A 12,024-nucleotide genomic window follows, 5' to 3' on the forward strand; every position below is an offset into this window, starting at 1 on the left:
CTGTTCCAAATCTATCTATCTATCTATCTATCTATCTATCTATCTATCTATCTATCTATCTATCTACCTATGTATCTATCTCCTTTCTAGGATATTATGCAATGTTTCAAATCTATCTGTCTATTGGTCTACCTATCTGTTTGTATGTCTATCTATCTATTTCCTTTTTAGGATATTATAAAGTGTTCCAAATCTATCTATTTATCTATCTATCTGTCTGTCCATCTATCTATCTCCTTTCTAGGATATTATGTAGTGTTTCAAATCTCTGTCTCTGTCTCTGTCTCTCTCTGTCTCTGTCTCTCTCTATCTCTCTGTCTCTCTCTTTCTTTCTAGGATATTATACAGTGTTCCTACACTTGATAGAATTACCACAATGTTATCAGTAAATAGGAATGTTTAGAAAACATCACTATTTATAATGACTTTTCTACGTGGATTTCACTGGATTTCCTCCATGACAAACAGCTTTAAGAATCATGTTTCCCTTGTATTATGTCTCACTTGATATTACTAGTTGGGGACCATCAAACAAGATTCTCTCTGTTGTTTTATCTTTCAAGGAATCATGTATAATTTAAACATGTATTAGAGAGACCTTGTTTAACAAACATAGCAGATTAAAGGAGATTATGGAAGTCTGTGACTAAGTGCATATGTTTCAATCAAGGAGTTTGGCAGCAAAAGGAGAGGAAAAGAGAAGAACTATAAGAGAGAGCTACACTATTTTTTTCTTTTCCTCTCCTTTTTTGTAAAGAGAAGGTTAGTGACCAAGTGTGTGATCCTGATTATAGCTTTTTAGTCCTTAAATGCTTTTTTCCCCTTTTATAGGAATTCTGGATTTAGCAAAACTGGGGAGAGTATTAGATTAAGGTTTTTTGTTTTCATATTTTTAAGGATAGTACAATGAACATTAGTCTTGTCTTTTTGATCCAATACATTGCCTGAACTGAGTCCTTGCCCCAAACCACCTATCACACAAGGTCTAATTAAGAAGAGACAGGTTTAAGAAGAAAGAAATAGCTACAAACAAATTAAATTTCATCTTTGGATGGCAGCTCATAAAAGGGGGAATTAAAAAGACAGAACAATGGAAAAAAACTGATTTCAAGGCTGTGTGAAAAATAGAGGAGCAAAAGAGAAAGATCAGAACACTTATATTTTTTACCTTATTTCTTTTCTTTTCCTCTCTTCTTTGTAAAGAGGGAGTTAGTAAATAAATAATGTGATTCTGATTGTAGCTTCTCAGTCCTTAAATTCTCTCTTTCTTTTTTTTCTTTCACCTAGAAATTCTGGATTTTGAAAAACTGGGGAATTTTCATTTGGGAATTTCTTTCACAGAGTGACAATCACTTTCTTTCTATTACATTTGTACTTTGCCCTATGATTCCAGGAGATTCAGTTTTCTTTAAATATTTTTAAAAACATGATGTTTGGGCTCTTTTTATTTTGTTATAACTTTCATGTAGACCAATGTTTCTTAAATTTTTTTCTCCTCAATCTGTTTTTTAGGATGTTGTTTTTTGTTTGTTTGTTTGTTTTTTGTTTTTTTTTTTTTTTGCTATGATACCTTATATTTTGTACTCCTTCTCCTTCTCCTCCTCCTCCTTCTTCTTTTTAAATATTTGGACTTCGTTTTAGTGTTTTTTGTTTCATGGAATCATTGGCTTCTATTTGATCCATTCTAATTTTCAGGGAATTTGTGGATTGGGCAAGCTCTTATACCTTTTGTGCCAAGCAGCTAATTCCCTTTCCAAATCTTTCTTTCATAGCTATCATTTCTTTTTCCAATTTTCTTCTAGTATTCTCATTTCATTTTATAAAAACCCTTTAAACTTTTAAAAAACACTCTTACTTCCAAGAATTCTAATTAAATTTATGTACAAGTATTTTTCCTTCTGATGCTTTCTCATTCTAGATGTTTTGATGTCATCTTCTGAGTTTGTCTTAAATGTCCCTGTCATCATAATAGTTTTTTTTGTTCGTTTGCTTACTTATTCTAGTAACCTACTTACTGACTTTGGACTTTGGTAGAGTTGGATTCCTTACAATTCTGCAGGGAAGGTCTGGACTGGTACTGTTGCTGCTTTCTTGGGGGTATTGAATGTTATATTATTGCAGGTTTTCAGGGATAGCTCAAGGTAAGGACCACCGAGCTTTCAGTGTTCTCAAAGTAGTGTGATTCCAAAGCAAAATCTAATTGCTTACCCCCTTACTCTGAGCTCTGCAAGTTATTGCTTGATTTGGATGATGGACTCAGTCACTATTTGCCAGGTGGGAAACTCTGCTGGATTCACGACAAAACTGTAGGCTTCCCTTTGATATGATATCCATGTCTTTATTATTCATTTGTAGTTTGTGAATGGGCTAAAAGTTGGAACTGAGACCAAGCTCTGCTCCGGAGGTGGAGTGGGATCTGAGCCACTCTGCTGCTATTTGCTTTTTAATTTGTTCTCTCTATGCAGAATCCAGGACTTGGAGCTCCTCCATAATGTTAACCCTAGACATGGTCTTCTCTTTAGCCCATTCTGTATTTATAATCTAGTCCTGGGTACTGAGTGACAAAGCTGCTATTGGGTATCTTACCTGAGATTATAATGCCTTCTACAGGTCTGGGACTTCCTCTTGTCCTGGTGCACTTTTTTTTGGCGTAGACTTCTTTTAGTCCCTGAGTGCTAGAATGCTGAGTTTTAGGCAGTTTTACTTTAATATTTCTTGAAATATGATGTTTAAAACTTTTGGGGGGGATGTGTGTGCCATGATTTTTAAGCAGTTGTGATTTTTTTTTCCCTTTTCAATCTGTTTTTCTGGTCTGTTGTTTGTGCTTTGAGACATATTACATTTCTTTTTATACTTTCAGTCTTTCTATATATATATATACATATATATACATATATGTATATATACATATATGTATATATATGTATATATATTGTTGCATGAAATCCTTAGCTTCTCTTTGTTCCTTTCTAATTTTGAGGGAATTCTCATTGTCCAAAGAACATCCTCTCTCTTTCCTTTTGATGACCTGAGCTGGATTATGACTCACTGTGATTTTTCTTTGGATTTCCCCATTAACATTCTACTGGTATATTTTCTAGATCTGTTTTGAGGAGTTAGGGATGGGGAAGCTCTTTGTTCTCCTTGCTACTTTCTTTCCAATTCATTGTTATCACCTTTGTCTTTTTTATGACTTTGTATTCAAATCATTTATTTTGTTTATCAGAAATAAACAAAGCATGTTTATTTACTTTGGAGGATTTTTACTGAGCACTTAAAATTTCCCTATATCTTTGTAATAGAGATTGTTGGATAAACTGCAATTATTTCATGGTGACTTTTTTGGGGGGGAGGGGAGGCAAATATTTATCACAAATATTGCAAAAAGAGATACAAAAAGTCTCCTGGAATGCTTTATGTTGATTTTTGTATGTACAATAAAATCAACACTACTGATTTCTTTTTTGCTTCACATCCAACTAAATTAATATATGTAGATTATCTAAAACTATACTTTTTTCCCCACTCTACCACTGTCATTCAAGAAGTTGAAGACTGCATATGAGGGCCTTTTTGTGTCTTGCTTTTGTTATATATTGCCATGACCAAATAATTCATCACCAAGTGTTCTTCCTGCTGTTAGAGAGGAATAAGATGAAGCAGAACAAGATCTTTTGGGGAGATGAGAATGACTTTTTTTAAAAGTAGAGGAAAATTATAACCAACAACTATGCCAATTTGAATAAATTTTATTTTTGTTAAATATGTGTGATTCTTCTATACATATTTCAACATTTATCATGTTGCTGAGAAAAATCAGATCAAAGAGAAAAAAATGAGAGAAAACAAAAAGCAAACAAACAATAGAAAAGGTGGAAATACTATGTTGTGATCCACATTTAGTCCCCACAGTCTTCTTTCAGGATGCAGATGGCTCCATCACCAGTCTATTGAAATTGGCTCAAATCATCGCAATGAGTGAGCCAAAAGAGTTGATCATCACATAATCTTGCTGTTGTTGTGTACAATGTTCTCTTTTGGTTCTACTCACTTCACTTAGTATCAATTCATGTAAGTCTCTTCAGGCCTCTCTGAAATCATCCTGCTGATTGTTTCTTATAGAACAAGGGTATTCCATAACATTCATATATTATAAGTTATTCAGTCATTTCCCAGTTCCTTGCTACTGCAAAAAGGGCTACTATAAACTTGAATAAAATTTGAATGCTGAGAACCTCAGATGTGGGTTAATGGGGAACAAAGAGAAGTTCAATCCCTCTCTTATACTGTGTTATGGGGAATGGGAAAAATGGAGACTTCTGTGGAAGAAAGAAACAGGGATGTGGATAGCTTTTAGGCAAGAAGTAAGACATCTCAAATAGAGCCAGTTTTCTGCTTAAATGGAGAGAGGAGAAGGTGGGAAGAAAAATGGGTTTAAAATGGAGGAGATACTACTATCCCTCCATGGAGACCACAACATTGATAAGGGAACAGAGCAAAAAAAAAAAAAATTAGCGTGGGTATGGTGGTGGATATGAGCTAAATAAGAAAATAAGAATAGATGGTTACTAGAGAGGTTAGTCGTTTGAGCTACAAAAGCTGAACAAAATCTAGCTATTAAAATGGAAATATCTCTGAAAATGCCATTAATCATTATTACCTAATCTTAAGAAAGGTTTGACAGTTAAGAGTGGGGACCTGAGGGACAGGGTACAGAATAGATCTTCCCCTCCCTCCCCAGGTGAGATCACTGAAGAAAAGGACAAATCGGTGGAATATACTTTGCTTTAGTAAGGATGTGAAGGGAAAGATCCATTTTTCAGGTAAAAAGGAACCACTTGTTACAGTAAAGGAAAAGAGAACAGGATGACTGAATGCTGCTTCTCCATGATGAGGGAGTGGCCCAGTCACACTGGGGAGATCAGGGTGACAGTAAATCGATATAAAAGTAGACAGGCATAAAGGCTGACTCTGAAATGAAATGTTCTCAGAGCATCTTTCCTACAATCCCTCTCCCCCATTTCAGGTTCCCCAGTATCCCTTTCCTACAGGAAAGAAGGGAGTTTCACCTTCCCATCGTCCTCCGTTCGGTTCCTACCTGAGGCGGATGACCTCCTTTAAATTGTCTCTGCCCTTCCTCTCAAGTCCCATGTCTACTGCCTCTCACCTGGAAGCAGCCCCTCCCTGCTCCCTCCAGTAGCCCGGGAGACGTTTGCAGTCCGGAGTTTATCAACCTGGAACGAACGGACTGCCAATTTGCAGATTTCTAACTGGGTTTCTTCTCCGCTAATCCCAGATCCTCTTCAGGACGGTGCAAGCGGATCCTAGAGTGCTTGGACTGTGAAGCTCTCACGGACAAAGCTTTAGCCGGTCCCTAGCGCTTGCTTTGTGTCCCACTTAAGCCTCGGCGCGTAGTAGGCGCTCAGGCCCCACTTGCTGGCTTGCTTAGCTAGCCGAGGGCCCAGGCGGGCTGTCCGGCTGGCGGGCAGCCAGGCGGGCTCCGCGGGCCCACTGGAGGGCGTCGGCGAGCCTGTCTTTGGAGCTCGGGCTCCCTGGGACCGGCTCCAGCCAGGCTTGGGGCTTTTCTTTCACCAGCCAGCCTGGTCAGAGCTTGGGTTTCCCATTTTGGTGCAGTGGATTGCGGGCTCGCCGCCGCCCCCGCTGCTGCTCCGGCCGCTGCTCTTTCTCTCTTCTCCTTTCTTCTGCTCCTCTAACCCACGGCAGGACCAGCCCGTGCACCCCACACCGGATCAGCCGCTGCCGCCGCCGCCGCCTTTTCGGGTGCCCCGAGAGAGAAAAGGGCAGCTTGCCCCTCCCCCGCTCCCGCCCCCAGTCCTGGACTCGTGGAGTCTGGAGCGGCGGCAGGAGCTGGCGGGAGGAGGGGACTCCTCCACCAGTCCGTGCCTTTCTTTTTGCGCTGCGAGTCCGACTCCTGCTGCGGCGGCTGCAGAGCCCAAGCCTCAGCCCAGGCGGGAAGGGGGGGAAGGCGGCGGCACATCCCCGAACTGCCCGCCGAGCGCTGGGGACTTTGGGGCAGCGCTGGGGGCCTGGACGGACTGACTCTGTGCCCTCGGGGCTATTCTAACTTCGGGGGGCTTGCCTCCTCCTGGCCCGGCTCAGCTTCTTGCATGGATACATCATGGCTACGCTTGTTTGCAGGGTGCAGTTCCTAGATGATACCGACCCTTTCAACAGCACCAACTTTCCCGAGCCTAGCCGGCCTCCGCTGTACACTTTCCGGGAGGATATCGCCCTTGTTACCCAACTGGCTGGGATTCACCGATTACTCCGGGCACCCCACAAGGTAGCCCCGAAGGGAAGCCCCACGGGGGGCAGGGGTGGGATAGGACCAGGGGTGTGTGTGTGTAGATGAGCGAGCTGGGGGAGAACCCGAGCAGGTCTTAAGGGTTGGAAACTTTTCCTACGACTAGGTTGTACTATATTCTCAAAGAGTCTGTGGGAGAAGTTGGGGTGGGGGTGGGGGGGATTGCTGCAGCATGGAGGTTAGAAACCTGTGTTGGATGGTAATAGAGAAAGCTGCTTCCTTAGTGGCTTCCCTGAGATTGCCTTGCAGGTTGAGGACCTTGGAGTGCCCCAAGGCTAGCCGGGAGGAGCAGCTTTCTTGAGGATGCTGGACTCGGGTTCTAAGGGCGGTGGGGGATGGGAACTCCAGAGCAGGTGCTTTTCCAACCTATGGAAGGGATTTCGAAAGTTCCCCCTTGGGATCGGGTGTTGGACTTTTCAGTGATTTAACTTCGGTCTAGGGCAGAGCTCCCCACGTTCGTTAGGTAGTCCCCAGAGTGAGAAGCACGGTCTGCCCATGTGGGGGCTAATGATGGAGGAGTGCATGGACATAACTCACTAGTCACTTTGAAAGTGGTTCTGTCTGTCGTTCCCAGGGAGAGAGAGGCAGCAAAGAGGGAGGAGGTATATGAGTGAAAGAAGATAGCGAATAATTAAAGAGAAAACGGAGGTCGCTTATTTCATTTAAAAGTAGTGCCGTAATCTAATGTCTGCAGTTCCAGGCCAGACAGAGGAATTGATCAAGTATTGGAGTATGTGAAGCAGGCCATCAAGTTTGCTTCCTCTGAGTACACAGTCTGATACTCTTCTGTTTAAATATGCTGCAGTAATAGTCCTAAAGAGCATCAGAATAGACTGCCTGAATCCACGCCTTTGTCACTTACTGGAGTATTTCTATTTTCTTCCAAGGAATATCAGGCCATTAGTGGGCACCGAGCCTTTTTAGGGACTATCAGTTGTTGGGGGGTGGGGTGAGGTGGAGCATACACAAAGGCTCTTGGCCTCTGAGCCCGAAGCAAGTGTCCCCTGGGAAGAATAGCTTAGCAGTCCGAAAGATAGTTATTTTTTTTTAAAGCTCTACCCAGAAAGACAAACATTTTGTGTAAGATGTTGTTTATAGTAAAGGACTATAGATAAAAAAAAAAAATAACCTGAGTGGGAACTGACTTCCACTTAGAATTACTGAATGTGACTTGGGAAATAAAAGACTTCAGGAGCTTCATTTTTGCAGGAATCCATACCTAAACTTTTAGATAATTCATTTCTTTGGGGGTTAAACATTTACAAATATTTTGGGAAAATAACTTAAATTCCAAAGAAATATTCATTTTGGGGGGGGTTTTAGGTTCCTGTATCATATTTACCAGTCTCATAAGTAGAGAGAAGACAATACATGGAGCCTTCTGGACTTTGGTAGTAGTGTTTTTCTTACTCTGTTAGTATGTCAGTGATTCTATTCTTTAATAAGTAATCCTTCTCAAGGAATGAGGAATTAGAAGAGTTCAGTAAATTCTCTGTACAGGTCCCTTTATAGAAAAGTTAGTTTAATAGGTTGACATAAATAAGTGTGTAAATGATAGATGACTTTTAAAGTGCATCCAGCCCTAAATCTATGCTCCTGTGATCATATGTGCATGTGTATATATATATATATATATATATATATATATATATATATATATATGTATGTATTTTGTTTATTCAAATAGTTTGGGGAAATGGAGATTTTTTTTATAATCTGCTAACAATTAAAAGGGGGCTTTAGAAAGAATTTCCACTTTCTGACCTTAAAGAATTATAGTTTAAGATTTTAGGGGAAATTGGGACATATAGGGGGTTGCCATACATAATGGTGGATCTTAGCCTATAGTTCCTGTGATTTGGGGAATCTCCTGTATGGAAACTTTGAAAGAAATCATTAGTCTTCTCAATTTATAGTGGAATGTGGGTATTTTATATAAACACTTCTCAATGAGCTTAACTGTGTGCTTAAGCAACCTAAGTAAGAGACAGAATTGTAAATCAGACTGGCTTCTATGGCTCTATCAGTTTTTCTGGATTGTCCTGAGTTGAACAGAACGAGTTGATAGACCACAGAGACTCCTGACCCCTTGGCCTGAGTGACAGATACTCTTAGGCTTAGGTCTTGCTTGCAGATTCCAAGGTAGATCCCACAATTTACTTTAACATCAGATTTTTGGAGAAAACCTTTCTTTCAGGGAAAGGCTGCAGAAGGGTCCATACATAAGCTTATACCAAATGATTGGTTAAAGTCTTTATAACTACAATCTTTCAGAGTATTCACTAAAATGGACTCTTCAAATAAAAAATCATTAACATAAGTGGATTTTTTTACATGGATATACATGCTTATAAGCCTATGTCTATTCCAGATGTGAAATATGTGTGTGTGTGTATTTGTGTGTATCCTGTACATATTACATAACTATAAACATCCAAGTTACATAGTACATGTGACTATTTTTCCTATGTTGATTTAAATTAAACAACTGATTCTATGAACTGGTTCTTTTAGAAAACAGAATCCATCTTATAATGTGCACACATTAATAGTTTGCACAAGTGACTAATGGCTATCACAAGATTATTAGGTTACACTTGTGTTAATAAAAGAGTATTTCCACTAAAAGAGCAAGTAAGTCCCTGTCCCTCTGTGAATTTTTGTTTCCTGCATCTGAAAGAGTTTGGCTAGATGAGTTTTAATTTCTTTTTCTGTGGTTTTCCCTTCTATCTTACTGTTTGACAGATGGATACAATCTTCATTAAAGGCTATTATGTTACAGTGATATTTGCTCAACAAAATGATTATGGTTTTGTTTATTCTTGTTTTTTAGGGAAAACTGGTTTTTACTGAACACAAAAACCCATTAGATTTATGGCAGTTATCAGTGTGCATAAAAAATTAGGTCATTTCTAGTATGGGGGTAAGATTTGAATCTAGACCTTTCTTCCTTACTGTACTTCAGGACTCTTAATTACTATATACTGCTTTTCTCCACAGGTACCACTATGTAACAAATACTGGTTTGTTCATTACTGCTTTAAAGTTTTAAAGACTACATTATAATTATTTTTAAGCAACAACTATCCACTTATCCTGTTTAGGTAATAATAAAATGAATGTTTCATTTGATGGTAGGTTTTTTTCACAAGTACAAAGTTATCACAGAAACGAATAAAAAGAGGTCTGCTATCAAAATGGGAAGTTTGAGTTTGCAGTGTAAGTAAGAGCTTGAGCATATCTTAAATCTTTCCTAATTTACAGATCCAATCTTATTGCCAAGTGCTACCTAACACCCACTCTTGCCTTTGGTTAGGTTCAAACCCTAAGAACATAGCACTCTTCAGTTCTTGTCTCCAGGAGTTTGCTTTTGTTACTCACATCTGAAATGTCATTCCCTCCAACTACTCAATCAATTAGTCAAATCTACTGCAATCATCAAGGTCCAGTTTGGGGGCAACCTCTTCTTTAAAACTTCCTCTAGCTACTCTATCCTTCATTTATTTCCCTCTGAACTCCCAAGCACTTAGAATCATTCCTAAGCAATTTCACACCTAATCATACAATCTCCCCTTGTTTGCTCTTGTTTCATGTGGCTGTGGCTTTTGCTTCCAAGTAGACTGAATGTACCTCCAGGCAAAGGCCATATCCTGTGTTTCTCACAGGGTTAAATATAGTCTTGGGTATAGAAATGTAAGGTGGAAGTTAGTACAGTAAGATTAATACATCCACCTTACTTTAATAAGGCTCAATCTTTCCTTTCTAAAAATCTCCTTAACAGTCTCATACACCTGCTATCTGAAGTGTGATATTCATAGTATATTGGACATATCCATTGTGTCATGGAATCTTAGGGCTTTAAAAAAAAAAAAAAAAAAAGATTGGGCTTTCCTATCTAAGCTAGAAGTACAGAGGCTATTGTCCCTCCTCAGGCAATTTAGGAACCATTTGATCTGAGTTTCACTATATTAATGACTCAGGGAAGATTCTTAATACTCTTAGCTGTTGCAGCTGAGAACTTCTGAGACCAAGAGAGCTACAGGTGGAGCCTCTCCAAGAAGTTTCAATAATAGGCACAAAACACCATCATTAACATGTCTGCCTTGCCGAAAACATTTACCACTGAAGATTGAGAGAATGCTAATGAATCCATTATCGTGGATTCAAACCTATGAATGGTTCTTTAATGTTACTTTGTTCCAGGCTTACAGGTTGTAGGAGTGCTCCATAAAAGGTGTCATTCTTTGATACTAACATTAATACCTGATATCTCAATCTCCCTATATAATTATAAAATCCTGATGGAATACTGTTCAGCTGATTCTCTGTTTCAAAAATTGTTCATATAGAATTAACTTCCCTGTGTAATATCATTTCACCTACCTTTTCTGGTTTAATGAATTAAAGAGGGTATATTTGTATATCCTTAAGCCTTAGAAGGGTAGGATGGCATAGTAGATGCTAGATTTGGAATCAGGAAGACCTGAGTTTCAGTCCTGTAACTATTTCTTCCTAACTCTGTGATGGTGGCCAAGTCACTTAACCTCTTTGGGACTCATTTTCCTCATCTGTCATATGGTTATAATAATTACACTGACTTCATGGGGTTGTTGTAGGATCAAACAAGATTTTATATATATATATATATATATATATATATATATATCACTTTGCAAACCTTAAAGGACTATATAAATGTCAGCTATTATTAGATACAATATGGTGTAGAGTAAGGGTTTTTGCATTTTTGTGTGTCATGGATTTCTTTGGCAGCCTGTGAACCCCTCCTTAGAGTAATGTTTTTAAATACATAAAATAAAATATATATTATTATAATGGAAATGAAAGGTTAATGAAAACAGAGCAGTAATTTTTTCTCATCCACTGAAATTTATCACAAGACTCCTTAAGGGGTATGTGGACTGCAGGATAAGAACCCCTTTTTATAAAGAATGGAGTTCTGGATGTGGAGTCAGGAAGAATGAATTTGAATCTCTACTCAATACTCACCCTGGTTAAATAGTCATCTCTGAGCTTTTTAGTCTTCTTATCTCTAAATTGAGCATAATAATAACTACCTCATGGGATTTTTGTGAGCATTAAAAAAGGTAATGTATGTAAAATGCTGTGTGTAACCTTAGAAGAAATGTGAGCCATTATTATTATTAACCCTAGTCAGACTCCTTGCAGATACATGTGATATTGATCTCAGGGATGAATGGATATGAGAATGTGGCTGCATCAATTCACTACTCCTGGAAAATAATGATTTCCATATGGTAGGTCTGGTTTGTCATTTTTGTATACAAACAGCATATTATTGTGAGCCAGACAGTTGCACCGAGGGCTTTCTTTGGGCAGACATAAAGTAGTAAATACTCTCTCCTTAGAAACCCTGTTACTTGATCTACTATACTTACATTCACACCTAGAAATTATAAAGACTTAAAAAACACTGGTTGTCATTGGTGGCAGGCTTGAAACTGATTAACGTGCTGGGGCCAACTGAAGGACCTCTCGCTCCCCTTTCCATCCCTCTCCATTGTTGGCTTGTGTATCCAAAGACAGAACTTCTTGAATAGTGTGGATTTTTCTGTCATCTGAAAGAGGACAGACGTCAGTTCCCGTAACTACTGGTAATGTGGGGCACTCTTCCCCTTTGCTTCTTTTCTTTATTGGCTGTGACAGGCTTAAAAATT

General features: G+C 39.0%; 1 protein-coding gene across 1 annotated transcript in view; it reads left to right on the forward strand.

Annotated features, from left to right (window-relative positions):
• Positions 1–3,743: 3,743 nt before the first annotated feature.
• The window catches only part of FHOD3 (formin homology 2 domain containing 3), a 630,786-nt gene continuing 622,505 nt past the window's right edge, over positions 3,744–12,024 (forward strand). The window contains 1 exon segment of the mRNA XM_074279229.1: positions 3,744–6,304. Coding sequence (XP_074135330.1) covers positions 6,140–6,304 — 165 coding nt within the window. The 5' untranslated portion in view covers positions 3,744–6,139.

Source organism: Sminthopsis crassicaudata, chromosome 1 (genome assembly GCF_048593235.1).
Source record: "Sminthopsis crassicaudata isolate SCR6 chromosome 1, ASM4859323v1, whole genome shotgun sequence".
In the NCBI taxonomy this organism is placed as follows: domain Eukaryota; kingdom Metazoa; phylum Chordata; class Mammalia; order Dasyuromorphia; family Dasyuridae; genus Sminthopsis; species Sminthopsis crassicaudata.